The 16774-nt window shown below is 40.8% G+C and overlaps 1 protein-coding gene across 4 annotated transcripts in view; it reads left to right on the forward strand.

The window, feature by feature from the left end:
* The first annotated feature begins 962 nt into the window (after positions 1-962).
* LOC118009497 (lysine-specific demethylase 6A-like) overlaps positions 963-16774 on the forward strand; it is a 170418-nt gene continuing 154606 nt past the window's right edge. For all 4 annotated transcript variants that reach the window (XM_035003638.1, XM_035003790.1, XM_035003720.1 and 1 more), the window contains exons 1-3: positions 963-1446; positions 1657-1720; positions 9497-9605. In XM_035003638.1, coding sequence (XP_034859529.1) covers positions 1295-1446; positions 1657-1720; positions 9497-9605 — 325 coding nt within the window. In that variant the 5' untranslated portion in view covers positions 963-1294. The remainder of the gene's footprint in view (positions 1447-1656; positions 1721-9496; positions 9606-16774) is intronic.

Raw genomic sequence — 16774 nt, forward strand, 5'->3', positions numbered from 1 at the left:
TTCTAGTCTCGCCTATTCCTTAACTACAACGCAGCCAATGAGAAACTGTCATCACCCTGAAGTCTCTTCATTCTAATGGACTTTCACGCAAAACAGTTCTTCTCAATTTTCTCCTTTTTCATAAAATAATGTTTTTCTCCTTTGTTTGTTGGACTTGGCTATGGTTTTGCCCTAAGTTGCATCTTCTGAAATGCAGTGCTCTGCTATTGACTTTCATTTTTAAGGTTAGCACCACCACCATTTCGCAGTTTTAGCTTAACAATTTGATTTTTTCCTTAGATACCAAGTGAACTGATAAACACAAAATGTGCAAAAACTGTCACCAAAAGAACATCTGAGTTGAAGAACTGTATTCAGGAAAGGAAACCCCTGAAATGATTCTTTATTCTGAGGCTTGAGGGGCTTTACCTCTTCTCCTTCCAGGTGTTTGAGAAGAAAAATAGTAGAGAGACAGGGAGTCGTGGGCCATTATTTACAAAAGTGCTAAAAGTGCTTGACTCTTCCGAGGTTAGAGATTCAGTGCCATGCACTACTTACGAATAACGCAGGCCTTACCAGACCCTGAAAGAGTCCAGCAACCACACAGGTCCTGAGATGCAAAGCACATAAAAGATATCCATGCATCTTTCACCAGCATTCGCATTCGCAGAAAATCTACGCGATTTCACCCCTCCCCTCTCCTCCCTACTTTGGCCATCTTTGCCCAGACTGACTAGATCCTGGTACAGCCCTCTCCTACTCTCAGAGCTTCCTTCCCGGACAGACGTGTCCATCAACCAATACCTTGTCGGAAGTGACGGCCCTCCTACCTTCTGGTAGGTGAATGCCTTGTGGGCGGGGCTCAGCCAGCCAGCAAGTTCAGTGGAACCACAACTGACGTGCGTCAACAAAGGTCATGTGACACGAACCAGTCACGTCAATTGGCGGCGCCCGGTTTGGGGCGGGAGAGGTGGGCGTCACGGAGATTTGGGGTTCGCCTTGTGACACAATTACAACAACTTTGTACTGGTGCTGGCGAAGTTTGAGATTCTAGGAAATACTCGCGTTTCTGTGAGCTTCCGCCTCTCCTGCTGTCTCCGCCTCCTACGCGATGTGATCCCGTAGCCGAGCCCAGCAGCCCTGGCATCCGCTGCTCTTGCCATCATCTTGGGATTTTTCGTCGCCGTCATCCGGGGTAGAGGAGGCAGCGGCGATAAAGTTGGTGTGCCAGTTTTACGCGACGAGGGCATATTTTCGATCTCTTCACTGGGTGGTGGTGGGTTTCGGCGTTGGACTTTACATTTGTTGTGTACTCATGAAATCCTGCGGAGTATCTCTCGCTACCGCCGCTGCTGCTTTCGGTGATGAGGGAAAGAAAATGGCGGCGGGAAAAGAGAGCGGCGAGAGCAAGGAGGGGTCCTCTTGCTTGACAGCCGAAGAGAGGGAGGCGCTCGGCGGATTGGACAGGTACGACCGCCGTCATTCTCCCAGCTGATTTCCGAGCGGCTAGCGCCACTTTCCGGGGTTGCTCAAGTACAGGTTGGCTCCGGTAGCGGTAGGGTGCTTATCTCGGCGCTCTGCAGGCGGCCTCCGCTGCCGAGGCCTCGGGCTTGAGAAGGGACGGGGGGCAGTGGCTTTCCCGGATTGTAAACGAGCTGCGTGTATTTCTTCCTACAGCCGTCTCTTCGGGTTCGTGAGGCTTCATGAAGATGGCGCCAGGACGAAGACCCTTTTGGGCAAGGTAGGCAATCGCGGGCGACTGTCTTCCAGTCCGAACCTTGCTGGCTTCCGGCACCCGCGGCCACCTAGACCGATCAACGCCACTGTGGAGGCAAATTAAAAGCTTTTTTTTTTTTTTTTTTTTTTTTTGCTTTTCTCTCATTCGGGATACCTTGGGAAATGTTACTTTTGTAGCTTGAGTAGTCTACACGGCGGCGCTTTGGGGCACCGTTCAACAGTTACTTCAGTACGTTTTGCTTAGGAGATTTCTGAATCTTAGTATAGTGAATATAAGCACTTCTAAAAATTTCTACTTGAATATTCCTTTTCTCCTGGCGGTTGACTTGTGATGTCTAATTTTTACTGCACGTTTAGGTAGGCTGCTTATATCCCTGGTTTCCGGAGGGGTAAGTTGAAGGTACTTTACAGCGGCGTAGAGTTTGTATTGCGTATTTAACATATATGTGTTGATTTGTATGTGACCTGAAATTTTTTACTGGTTTGGATGCTACAGAAACACTGCTGTGAATGTGATTTTATAATTCTGGAAATTTTTTGGAGTTTTGTTTTCTGTGTCTGATAGAGACCACGGAGGATTCCCTCTTTATTTGTGTGAAAAGTTGTTGGCACTGCCATTTAGGTAATGGCTGCTCATGTCGGCCAAGATGGCGGGAAATGGAGGAAAAATGAAGGGTGGGGGGGAGCTTTGGGAAAGGGAAGACGTATAAAAAGGGAAATAAAAGCAATGAGTAGGCCTCATTGTGAGCTGGTGTACTTTAATGGTGCTTAGTGAAAGTTACCCACTGTTATTTAAAAGTATCGTTCTCAAGTTTCAGATTACATTTATAAGCTTAGATAATGTGCCTATCAACCTGTAGCACATGTCGTTCTTCTCATATAAGCACTTGCACAAAGGCCAGGCAGTCTTGTTATTTTTCATCTCCTGAGCAAAATCTGTCTAAAATGTCGGCTGTCACTGGTACTGTGGAGGTTGGTCTCATAGCTTCTGTTACCTATTTTATTTTATATATAAAGTAGGTAGCTATGAATTTGTTTAGTTTATGCTGGAGTTGCGGAGAAAGTATTAAATACTTTTTACTTTTAACATATTTTTCTTCCATGTATTTTTATTGGTAGTTTGAATTCCCATAATCATGATTCTGTAACCTGCAATCTCATTTTTGTATTAAGTTGTTTTGATGGTAACAAATGACCAGAAACTGAAGTGTAATAATTTTTTTCAGTAATTCTAGCACGTTTATCAGGTATGAAATAATTGCTTCTTTAAAAATATCACTCCCAGGGGCTCCTGGGTGGCTCAGTCGTTAAGCATCTGCCTTCAGCTCAGGTCATGATCCCAGGGCTCTGGAATCAAGACGCACATCGGGTTCCTGGCTTAGCGGGAAGCCTGCTTCTCCCTCCCCCACTCCTCTTGCTTGTGTTCCCTAAAATCTTAAAAAAAAAAAATAGTAGAAAGTAGCTCTTTAATTTTGATACATTAAAGCATTGTAGGGGCTCATGGGTGGCTCAGTGGTTAAGCCTCTGAATTGATCTCAGCCTGTGTCTTGATCTCAGGGTGGTGAATTCAAGCCCCGTGTTGGACTCCATGCTGGACCTGGAGCCTACTTAAAAGAAAAAAAATTATTTTTATTTAAAGATTCTGTTTATTTATTGTCAGAGAGCACATGAGTGTGCAACAAGCAGGGGGGATGGAAGGCAGAGAGAGAAGGAGGCTCCCTGCTGAGCAAGGAGCCTGGTGACCTGGACTCTATCCCAGAATCCTGGGATCATAACCTGAGTCTAAGGCAGATGCTCACCTGACTGAGCCACCAGGCATCCCAAGAAAAAATAATTTAAAGAAGTACTTTATTGTTAGAAGTTGTCTTCCAAAATAATTATGGTTTTATTTATATGTTAATGGACAAAATCTTGCCTAAGCACTACAGGTGAATATTAACTGTAAAATTTTGATACAATACTCAATAAAGATTGGAAAATATTTTCTTACCTGGCACAATTCAGAACTGTCAGATTTTAAACAAGCACTTTCTTAGTTTTGATTGTTGTTGTTGTTTTTTTTAATTACAAAGCTCTTTTTATAGTCAAATAAAATAACTAGGGAACATCTGACAGCCATTTAAGGTACTGAGTAAAACTATTTTGCCTGATAAGAATTTTTGTGACTTAAGTGATAAAATTTATATAAGCCTCACTCTTTAAGCCATAATGAAATTTTTTTAAGCCAAAATTAAATGTTAGTTCTTGGCCAACGATAGAATTTAAAGTAAATAGATTTTCTGACATAGATTTTATGATCTTTCATTTTGAAGTTTTTTTGAATTGCAATTTATGATGCTTTGAGCTCTTTTCACTTGGTACTAAATGAAAGATAGTAATACACTTTAAAAAATTTTTTAATTTATTTTTTTGAGAGAGAGAGCAAGCATGGGTGGGGTCAGAGAAGGCAGAGGGGAAGGGGCAGAAGGAGAAGCCTACTCTCTGCTGAGCATGGACCCCCTGGATCATGACCTGAGTTGAAGGCAGATGCTTAACCAACTGAGCCACCCAGGCGTCCTTGTAGACTGTTGTTAATTGGAGTTACTTATTGACTGGCCTATCTTATTAACCGGTATTGAAGGTTCAAATAATTGGCTTATTAATTGACCTTAAAGAAGCAACAAAACTTTACTGTAACAAAAACTTCACTGTGATTACCTGCCTCGCTTTTATGCAGGCAGGATTGATAACATAGATGGTCTAGTATAGGAGAAAAGAAAAATGCTCCTTGTAGTTTGGCTGAGACCCTTATGCTATAAAGACAAATTAACAAGAGAAAAAGAGGAATTTTTTTTTTTTTAAGATTTTATTTATTTATCGGACAGAGAGAGACACACAGTGAGAGAGGGAACACAAGCAGGGGGAGTGGGAGAGGGAAAAGCAGGCCTCCCGAGGAGCAGGGAGCCCGACACCGGGCTTGATCCCAGGACCCTGGGATCATGACCTGAGCCGAAGGCAGACGCTTAATCGACTGAGCCACCCAGGCGCCCCTGAAAAGGAGGATTTTAATATGCATATGTCAGAGATATCAGGAAAATTTAATAATTCTCTAAAATGGCCCAAAGCCACATATGATGCTTAAATATGATCTACAACCATTGGCAGAAGATGTTGGGGTTCGGAAGGCTAGTTAGGAGGTGTGATCAGGGGGCGCCTGGGTAGTTCATTCGGTTAATCTTCTGCCTTTGGCTCAGGTCATGATCCCCAGGGTCCTGGGATCGAGTCCCACATGGGGTTCCCTCCTCAACTGGGAGTCTTCCCCCTCATTTCCTCCCCCCGCTTGTGCTCTCTCTCAAATAAATAATACCTTAAAAAATTTAGGGATTTATTTAAAATGCCTTATTACCTTTAAAATGTGAGATTCATTGTTTTATTAATGTAAAGTTTTAAATTATTTTACTGTAGTCTAACAAGTTTTTTCTTCAACCATAACTTTTAGTATTTCTCATATCCTTCCCTTTGTCTTTCATTGCAGCAGAAAGACCATCTCTTTCAACCAAAATTCGAGTCATTCAGTATTCCCAGTTTTTACATTTCATCCACTTTGTTTACTTTTTTTTTTTTTTTTGATCCACGGAGATCTAGTCCAAAATTCCCAGTGGATGCCTTGATACCATGGATGGTACCAAAACCTATATATTACCATACATTCATACCTAAGACGAAGTTTAATGTATAGATCAGGCACATTAAGAGATTAATAGCAATAACAAATAATAAAAGAGAACAATTATATCAGTGTACTAAAAAATTATTTGAATGTGGTCTTTCAAAATATGTTTTACTGTACTCACCCTTCTTGTGATAATGAGATGATAAGTGCCTATGTGATAAGATGGAGAAAGGTGAATGATGTAGACTACTCTTGATCTTCCAGTTTACAGAGTGCAGTTGACCATAGGTAGTGGAAACTGTAGACAGTGAACTGTGGGTAAGTTGGGACTAGTGAAATTCCAGATGTGCAGAAAACCTGTACAAACAGTAAAGGAACCAACATATAGCCTTTATCCTGAACCTCCTTTAAAGAAAGAAAAAAAAAAGTATAGTCCTCATACAACACAATTACAATACCATTCATTATATTCTCAGTACATTATATTCTCAGTGCTGTACCTTTCATTCCTTACTTATTCTGTAACTGGAAGCCTGTACCTCCTACCTCCCCATCACCCATTTTCTCCATTTTGCTCTCTTCCCTTTGGCAACCTGAGTTTGTTCTCTGTAATATGAGTCTGTTTTGGTACCTAATAGTTTTCAGGTATTCTCTAAAATTATAAAGTAATAAGTTTAGTATCTTGTATTCTTTTTTTTTAAGATTTATTTATTTGAGATAGAGTGAGAGCACGCATGCATGGATGAGCAGGGTGTAGAGCAGAGGGAGAAGGGAGCCCAATGTTGGGCTCAATCCCTGGACTCTGGGATCATGAACTGAGATGAAGGCAGATGCTTACAGTTGAACCACGTAGGCGCTCCTGAATTTTGTATTCTAACCTTCTGCCAGATAGAAATTATAGGTACTTGAGTAAAAAGGATCTTGAAATTTTGTATCTCCAATGATAGTTTATGGGATCTAAGCATAGATTCAGATTTTCAGTTATTTTCAGGATTATAATTTGGTATTTATGCATATGTAGATAGCTAAGAGAATGATAAACTGAAAGCAGTTCCCTTTTATTTATTTTTATTTATTATTATTTTTTTTAAAGATTTTATTGATTTGACAGAGACACAGCGAGAGAGGGAACACAAGCAGGGGTAGTGGGAGAGGGAGAAGCAGGCTTCCCGCAGAGCAGGGAGCCCGATGCGGGGCTCGATCCCAGGACCCTGGGATTATGACCTGAGCCGAAGGCAGACGCTTAAGGACTGAGCCACCCAGGCGCCTCTCCCTTTTAAATATATATATAAATATATGTATTTTAAGATTTTATTTATTTTAAGAGCACATGACAGCTGGGAGAGGGGCAGAGGGAGAGGGAGAGAGAATCCCAAGCAGACTGCCCACAGACCTTGGAGGCTGCCTCCAGGCTTGACCCTGAGCTGATACCAAGAGGATGCTTCGTGGACTGAGCCACCTACGTGTCCCTCGTTTTAAATTTTACTGTAAGGATAATTGAGTCATCTCAGAATAGCTTTATTAATGATGTATCTTTAAACTTTTCAAAAGTATTTATGCTGTGTGTATGAAATATATTTTTTCCCCTCTACCTTTGGAATGTGTTTTTTATCAAAGAAGATTATTTTACAGAGGAAGAAAAAAATAAGGTATTTTATGTGGGGGCTCTAACCCACAACACCTTTTTTCTCATCCCAGAAGAATTTCTTAGGAGGTTTTTGATTTTATATATATATATTTTTAAAGATTTTTTATTTATTTATTTGAGAGAGAGAGAATGAGAGACAGAGAACATGAGAGGGAAGAGGGTCGGAGGGAGAAGCAGACTCCCTGCCGAGCAGGGAGCCCGATGCGGGACTCGATCCTGGGACTCCAGGATCATGACCTGAGCCGAAGGCAGTCGCCTAACCAACTGAGCCACCCAGGTGCCCAGGTTTTTGATTTTACTGAGAAGTTACTCTACTTTTTTTTTTAAAGGGGGTCGGGAGGAATATTTGACCTTAGTTGCTTTCTCAGCGCACCATACCCAGGAGTATGGTGGACACAGAGTACACACCAGTTGTATGTATTTCTTTTGTTGTGGTTATTCTTAAGTATATCATGTATTATGAGGGACTTAATTAGGAAATTTTTTTATTGGGAAGATTGAAACATTTTGAAGGAAAACTTGGTTATTTCGAAGGGCAAAGTAAAGAAACGCTAAGTCCCTATTGTGTGCTTAAGCCTACAATAATTACTTTCAAATTAAAATTTTTATATCAGGTTTTTGATGTTGTTAAGACTGAGACAGGAAGAAGTTAAGTTTCTAAGATCTCCTGTGGTTGCTGACAACTCTGTGGATAAACTCTAGAACATTGTCCTTTTTTTTTTTTAATTAAAGATTTTATTTATTTATTTGATAGACAAAAGCAGGAACACAAGCAGGGGGAGTGGGAGAGGAAGAAGCAGGCTCCCTGCCTAGCAGGGAACCCTATGCTGGGCTTGATCCCAGGACCCTGAGATCATGACCTGAGCCAAAGGCAGACGCCTAACGACTGAGCCACCCAGGCACCCCTAGAACATTGTTCCTTCAGATATTTTAGTGTAGAATCTTCATTTCTTCCTTCTGCAAACTTACAAAATTCAAAAAGATTGGGTTCTTTATTATTTTTCTCTCTAAAAAGGTACAAGAGGATATGTGTATCTATGTGTTTTGGCCTGAGCTAATGTTGTTAGAATTAGTACGTTTGAAATATGAAGATTAGGGAGAAAACAATTGAAACATAGCATATATATGGTAGTCTAAAAGTTATTGTAGTTTCTTTGCAGAAACAATGGTTGATTAGTACAAGTTAGTACAAATAGGGTACTGGATACCCTATTCAGTAGAAATGTATTGTGATACATCAATTTTTCATGTTATGTGTAATTTTAAATTTATGTAATAGAAAAAGTTAGTAAGGGGCGCCTGGGTGGCTTAGATGGTTAAGCGTCTGCCTTCAGCTCTGGTCATGATCCCAGGGTCCTGGTATTGTCCGCATGGGCTTCTTTTTCTCCCTCTGCCATTCCCTCCACTTGTGCTCTCTGGCTCTCTATCTCTCTGTCAAATAAACAGAATCTTAAGAAAAAAAAAAAAGGAAAAAGTAAAAAAATAAAATAAAATGAAACGGATGAAGTTAACGTTAGTAATATCTTTATTTAACTTAGTATATCCAAAATGTTACTGTACTATGGTTAACATGTTACTAGTGAATTTTTTTTTAAGATTTTATTTATTTTTTTGAGAGGGAGGAGGAAGTAAGAGCCCACACAAGGTGGGGAAGGGTGAGGGAGAGGGGGAGGAAGAAGGAGAAACAGGCTCCTCACCAAACAGGGAGGCGATGTGGGGCCAGATCCCAGGACCCTGGGATCATGACCTGAGCCAAAGGTAGACACTTAACCAACTGAGCCTGGGCTTCCCTTAAGGGTGAATATTTTGTACCTTTTTTGTACATATAGTCTTTTGAAATCTGTTGTGTAATTTAAAAGTATAGTACATCTCAATTTGGACTTGCCACATTCCAAAAATTTGAAAATCACAGGTTTTTACTGGCTTCTGAAATGCAGTAGTCCTTTTTGCCCATCCCTATTTGAAGGTAGTGTTTTGAATGAACAAAGACCGAAGTAATTCTTTAGATCTCCAACTCATAAGATGTCATTAAGGAATACCTGTATTACGTTCCTTGGCAGGTTTTATTCTCCTTTTTTATAAGGGAAAGCACCTAGATCATAAATGATGGCTCCATTAATAAATACTAAAAAGCTACTTTTCAGGAACTGAGTCATGAGTTTGTGGTAGAAGTGACATATTGAGGGACACCTGGTTAGCTCAGTTGTTAAACGTCTGCCTTCGGCTCAGGTCGTGATCCCAGGGTCCTGGGATAGAGTCCCACATCAGGCTCCCTGCTCAGCGGGGAGCCTGCTTCTCCCTCTCCCTCTGCCTGCCACTCCTGCTTGTGCTCTCTCTCTCTCTCTCTGTCAAATAAAAAAAAAAAAAGTGACATTGATTCCTTTGATTTCTTGAGCAATTTCTTGTAAATATACAGTCTCTCAAAAAGGATGCAGTTATGATATTTCCTTTCTCTTAATGCTTATGTTTTTCATTTCTAGGCTGTTCGCTGCTACGAATCTTTAATCTTAAAAGCTGAAGGAAAAGTGGAGTCTGATTTCTTTTGTCAGTTAGGTCACTTCAACCTTTTATTGGAAGATTATCCAAAAGGTAATGTTTTTCTTTTTTAAAAGTTTTGCTTGATTTATGTATGCAAATTGTTACTGTTTTTTGTCACGGACACTTAATCCTAAATACATTAAACAGTGAAAAAGAAAGAGTAGGTAGAAATGTGAAATTTTTATGTGATTGCAGGTAAATACTAAGATTAATCATTTCATAAAACCTTTTTTTTAAAAGACTTTTTTTATTTATTTATTTGAGAGAGAGAATGAGAGCATGAGCGGGAAGAGGGTCAGAGGGAGAAGCAGACTCCCTGCTGAGTGGGGAGCCCGATGTGAGACTCCATCCAGGGACTCCAGGATCATGACCTGAGCCGAAGGCAGTCGCCTAACCAACTGAGCCACCCAGGCGCCCTCCATAAAACTTTAAGATTTTATTTATTTATTTGTCAGAGAGGGAGAGCAAGCCCACAGAAGTAGGGTGAACAGCAGGCGGAGGGAGAAACAGACTCCCTATTGGGTAGGGAGCCCACTACAAGACTCGATCCCAGGACCCTGGGATCATGACCTGAGCAGAAGACAGACACTTAACGACTGAGCCACACAGGCACCCCATTCCATAGAACTCTTAAAACCTTACAATGTACATGGGTATTTTGCTTGTTCTTGTGAAACTCTGTATTCTTTAAGATCCAAATTGGTAACAGATATTACCTAGTTTGATATCTTTATCTATAAATACAAATGTGGACATACTAGAGAGAGTTAAGTCTGGACAGTTTTCCAACATCACCAAAGTAATTCTTAATTTTCAGATTTTACAAATTTAACTCAGTTTTGATGCTATATACTTGGAGATGGTACAGTTCCACAGGTAAAGGACTTTCATACATGACAGCCCCATTTTAGATTTTTTTTTTTTAATTTATTTGAGACAGAGAGAATGAGAGAGAGAGAGCACATGAGAGGGGGGAGGGTCAGAGGCAGAAGCAGGCTCCCTGCCGAGCAGGGAGCCCGATGCGGGACTCGATCCCGGGACTCCAGGATCATGACCTGAGCCGAAGGCAGTCGCTTAACCAACTGAGCCACCCAGGCGCCCTCAGTGCTGATTTCTTAACTGAGATGACATCCTTTCTCTCTCATAATAAAAGATTTAACAAGAGAAAAGTTTATTAATATGTATGTTAATAAGTTTATAATATGTATACGTATTATATATGTATATATTAAGTAGGGAAGATACTCAGGAAAACTGAGTTACTATTTGAAATGCCCTAAGCCACCAGCTTAAGCTCAGGCAAAAATAAAATAATGGGTAAGAAGAAGGCCCCTTATGGAAGAGACCAGGAAAAGCACTTTAAAAAAGAGAAAGTTTTTTTATGCAAATTTACTTCAGTGCCTTCTACCTTGAGAAAAATTTCTTGTGATTTAAATTTTTCTCTTCCTTTTGCTGAGAGATTGGCACAAATGGAGATTTAAATGTAAATTTTCCTTAACAAAAGAGTAACTTCTAAATTCTAGTATGTTTTTACAGCTTTTTTTGTATTAACTCTTTCTAAAAATAATTAGTGAACAGAATCATTATGCCCAAGAGTCATATTTTAAGGTGGCATATTTTGCTCTCAGTCATAAATTAAGCCAATAACTGGGGAGGGGGATAGATGGGTGGGGTAACAGGGTGATGGACATTAAGGAGAGCATGTTATTGGGGGTTATGTTAAGACTGATGAACACTGACCTCTACTCTGAAACCAATAATACATTATATGTTAATTAGAAAAATTTTAAAACTTTAAGCCAATAACTTTTACCAATGAAATGCTATTTTGGTTTGAGACAGTATATGAGACATATACTGAGACACATAGCCTGTGTATTTATAATCCACATGCAATTCATTATTTAGAAATGTTTTAAATTAATGTATCTATGTATTTCCCTGGACTTTTGCCTATTCTGTAAATTGGACAGTAGTAATATAGCAGCTTTATGAATGCTAAACAAAAATTTTACTGGTGGAAATGAGTTTTACTCCAGTACATAATTGTTACTAACAATACACTTTTTCTCATAATTTTTTTTTTTTAAGATTTTATTTATTTGAGAGAGAGCCAGCACAAGCCGGGAGAGGCAGAGGGAGAGAGAAAGGGAGAAGCAGACTCTGCTGAGCAGGGAGCCCAATGGGGGGCTCAGTCCCAGGACCCTGGGATCATGACTCGAGCTGAAGGCAGAGGCTTACCTGACTGAGCCACCCAGGAGCCCCAGTCCATAATCTTTTTTTTTTTTTTTTAAAGATTTTATTTATTTATTTGACAGAGAGAGAGATAGCGAGAGCAGGAACACAAGCAGGGGGAGTGGGAGAGCGAGAAGCAGGCTTCCTGCCGAGCAGGGAGCCTGATGTGGGACTCGATCCCAGGACCCTGGGATCATGACCTGAGCCGAAGGCAGACGCTTAACGACTGAGCCACCCAGGCGCCCCCCAGTCCATAATCTTAATCATAAAGTAACTGGGGCACAAGGATACAAGAGCACCTGGCTCTGGGCATCCCAGACAGACCAAGCTCCACCCTGTACCACGACAAACTCCACAGGCAGAGATTAGTGGAGATGAAACAAAAGAATTTATTTCAGCAAGGCTAATGTCAGCATGCTGGGTCCCAGGACCCTTTGGGTCCTGGAGGACTAGCCAAGAGGGCCCTTGGCTTCACAAAAAAATGGAAATCTGACACAAGCCAGCAGGAGATGAAAGCACAGTTTATTGCATGTGTTTATATGCAGAGAGAGAGATTGAGAGCTAAGGATGAAGCATCTTGGAGAGTCAGAAAGGAAAGAGCATGAGTCTCATCTTTACTTGGGGTCTGGGGTTTTTATTGGCAGTTGTGGTCTGGTGCATGTGTCCTCTTAGGCATCCAGGAGCTGGTCAGAACAAGGATTGGGTCCAGGTGTCTTTCATAAATCACTCATTCCCTGAAGTCAGGGGTATTGACAGTCAGAGTGTTTGGAGTCCCTGGTCTTGGAGAGCGTTCATGACAACTCTTCCTGGTAACTCCTTAGATGTTATCAGTTGGTCTGGAAGACTCTAAACCATTATCTCTTTGTCCCTTACAAGGAGGATATATGCTATTTTCATTATAAGGCATGGGTAGAGTGGGGTTTTGGGGATTCAGGTCTGAGCAAGAACAGAATCTGGGGAACAATGGGGTTCCTTCAGTTTCCCTGTCTAAAGGCCAACATTAGGAAGACTGCAGACAAAGAATGTTTCCAAAGTGCTGAAAATACTTCTAGGTTTATATAAGGAAAATGTTGGTACATGCAGGTGGGCAGTAAAGATCATTATCTTTGGGTCAGTGATGGGGTTTTTGCTGACTCAAGGCAGTCCTTGTTGCATGAGTGGGTAGTTTTGGTTCCCATCACTGGACGCTTTGCACACAGAGTTGTTTGCCTGTTGGAAGAGGTGATCTGAAAAGAAGAACTTAATCAGAAAATACAGACTCAGGTCAAAATGGAGGTAGTTGAAGTCCTATTTCATTCATTTCCTTAATCTTAAAAATTAAGATTTTTAAATGTAAATTTGAGAGCAAATAACAAAAAGCCTTAATTGAAATTGCATAGTGATTGTCTTTGTTACTTGTGGGTATTTAATCATAAGTATTTTTCTTTTTTTAAAGATTTTATTTATTTATTTGAGAGAGAGAGAATGAGAGAGAGCAAGCACATGAGAGGGGGGAGGGTCATAGGGAGAAGCAGACTCCCTGCCGAGCAGGGAGCCCGATGTGGGACTCGATCCCGGGACTCCAGGATCATGACCTGAGCTGAAGGCAGTCGCTTAACCAACTGAGCCACCGGGCACCCCAATCATAAGTATTTTTAATTTCTTAAAGCTTTAAGGCTGATAATTTATTTGGAGGAGGAAATCTTGTGTAGATAGTATTTGGCTGGGATGTGAATAAAGAATCCAGGACAATTTGTGTTGGAGTTTTATTTTCTCCTTGGTGAGGATAGGTTTGAGCATGTGGTAAATTAACTCTTGGGTAGTGTTGGCCTCTATGCTTTGATTCCTGTATATTTGCTGATGGGGAGACTAAGTTCTATGCCAGAAGTGACTATGTATGTTAAAATGATGCTGGCAGGCCAGGTCCCCAGAACCTGCCAAGAGGGTTCCTGCCTGGAAATCAAACTCAAGATAGCAGGAGGTGAAAGCAGAATTTATTGAAGATGTACAGACAGAGTGGTTGTACAGACAGAGTGTCTGAGAGACTCAGATAGGAAAGGAGAGAGTCTTGTCTTGGTTTGGGATCTGGGGCTTTTCACTGAGATGGTGGTCTGGAACTTGTTAGAACAAAGATAAGGGGACAGGTGTTATTCCTTATAGCCAAAAGGGTCATGGCATTTAGAGGTCCAGCTCAGTGATCTGGAATACACGTTATCTTCATCTGGTCATTCTTACCTGGTTCTTACTTAGATGTTATTATCTGTTCTAAAGAAATTATTAACTCTTTGCCCCTTACAAGGAAGACACACTATTTGCATTATGAAGGATATGTAAAGTGGGGGTGCAGGTTTTAGCAAGAAGGAAGCAGGAAAGAAGGAAAAAGCTTCTTCCCTTATCTCAAAAAGCTTGATGAGTGTTCCTTCTTTCCCTTTGGTTGTCTTAAGTAGAATAGTACTCTGCCCTGGGATATATAGTACAAGAACATAAACATAAAATGAATGCTTTCTTTTTTTATTATTTTTTTATTTTTTATTTTTTATTTTTTTAAAAGATTTTATCTATTTATTTGAGAGAGAGAGAGAGCACAAGGGGGGGAGCGGGAGAGGGAGAAGCAGACTCCTGCTGAGCAGGGAGCCTGATGCGGGACTCGATTCCGGGACTCCAGGATCATGACCTGAGCCGAAGGCAGTCGCTTAACCAACTGAGCCACCCAGGCGCCCAGAATGAATGCTTTCTAGTGATAGGTCTTTGGGTTTGGTTTTTCCAAAAATAAGTAGGTGTTTTTTCATCCTTATGTATGTTTATATATAATACGTATTACATATATACATAAGTATTTATTACATTTGTTTATATATGTATATGCATATATATGTATACACATGGAACGTTTTGTACATGCCATGTGATAAGTTTATGCATACATTATATATGTATATTATAAATATACATTATATATGTAATGCCGTATATATGTAGTTGCATATATACAATAAATTCTTGGTTTTTATGGTAATTAATTTTTAAGTTTTAAAAAATATTTATTTATTTGAGAGAGAGAGTGTGTTTGTGTGCCAGATGGAGAGGGAGAGAGAGAATCTCAAGCAGACTGCACACTGAGCTCAATCCTGAGATCATGGCCTGAGCCAAAACAAAGAGTCAGCAGGGAGCCTGATGTGGGGCTCGATCCCAGGACCCCAAGATCACGACCTGAGCCGAAGGCTGACGCCCAACTGCTGAGCCACCCAGGCACCCCTATTTTATTTCTTTTTAAAGATTTTATTTATTTGAGAGAGAGAGAGCAGAAGCCAGGGGGGAGAGGGAGAAGCAGACTCCCCGCTGAGCAGGGAGCCCTATGTGGAACTCGGATCCCACATGACCTGAGGCAAAGGCAGGCACTCAGCCGATTGAGCCACCCAGGCACCCCAAAAAGATTTTATTTTCAAGTAATCTCTATACCCAGTGTGGGGCTTGAACTCACACCTTCAAAATCAAAAGTCTCACACTTTCCCAACTGAGCTAGCTGGTGCCCATAATTGGCTTTATTAAACAATAAACGATTCATTAATTGGGCAGCATGCCATCTTGCAAGTAGAGGGGAACTAAGGGGCTACAGAAAGGGGAAGGTTTTTAAAGGTAGGTCAAGAAAGTCATAAACAGAAAAAAGGATTATTTTAGGCAAGGTTTTTCTCTCTTAGGGGGAAGGGCACAGGATATTATTAGATGGATTACCTCCTTTTTCTTTGGGGGATGGAGAGGGCCAGGGCCCATGTGAGGGATTACTTTATTGCTGCTGACCAGAACATTCCTGACAGATTAAGACTACATTTGCGGGGAGCAGAGAGGGGTTGACACTGCAGTTAGATTGGGTATTAAGTCTTGGTTCACTTTCTTGGGAACCTTAACCTAAGTGATACCATTTTGGGCTTGTGGTTTTTTTTCTATTCTTTTTTTGGGGGGTGTGGAGTGTGCTTTTCTCTTTACAAGTTCTTGTTAGCCATTGGTCACCACATTTTCATTAACTAAATGTATAACCTTGTTTTATGTGTCTCTTTTTGTTTAAAAGTGTGTTATGTAACATGTATACATAATGTTGATTTGTTAACATTGATCTCATAATTAACAATGTAATAATTTGGTCCTTGAATGAAGCTTACTAATAAAACTATGCTCACTGAAAGGCTCATAGTATCCTTATACCTTGGAGCAATAGACAGCCCTTCTTATGCTTGACAGGCATTTTATTTTATTTATTTATTTTTATATTTTATTTATTTGACAGTGAGAGAGGGAACACACAGTGGGAGTGGGAGAGGGAGAAGCAGGTTTACCGCGGAGCAGGGAGCCCGATGCCGGACTCAATCTCAGGACCCTGGGATCATGACCTGAGCTGAAGGCAGACGCTTAATGACTGAGCCACCCAGGTGTCCCTTGATGGACATTTTAAACAGCAGGGTCATTAACAAAAATACAAAAAGTCAAAAAAAGATAATACTGAGTACAATATGAAAAGGACACTTATATGGGCGCCTGGGTGGCTCAGTTGGTTAAGCGACTGCCTTCAGCTCAGGTCATGATCCTGGAGTCCCGGGATCGAGTCCCGCATTGGGCTCCCTGCTCGGTGGGGAGTCTGCCTCTCCCTCTCCCGCTCCCCCCTCTTGTGCTCTTTCTCTCTCTCACTCTCTCTCTCAAATAAATAAATAAAATCTTTAAAAAAAAAAAAAGAAAAGGACACTTACTTACAGTCTGAGAATTAAAACGATAGTGTTAACCTGTTTAGCCTTAGATGAGATGGGTGTCACGCATTCAAATTTTGCTAATTCTGTATAGGTCCTAGCTCCGTGAAGGAATGTGAAAGTGTCATAGGTATTAATTATGGGGTTACAAGTAAACTGTAGTGAATAGGTGAATTTTGTAAATATAGAATTGGTGAATAATGAGAATTAACTGTGTATCTCAAAGGTGATACCTCTATCTCTACCTGCACTCTCTATATCTTCAATAAA

Source organism: Mirounga leonina, unplaced genomic scaffold (genome assembly GCF_011800145.1).
Source record: "Mirounga leonina isolate KUSES-001 unplaced genomic scaffold, KU_Mleo_1.0 Mir_101046, whole genome shotgun sequence".
Taxonomy (NCBI): Eukaryota; Metazoa; Chordata; class Mammalia; order Carnivora; family Phocidae; genus Mirounga; species Mirounga leonina.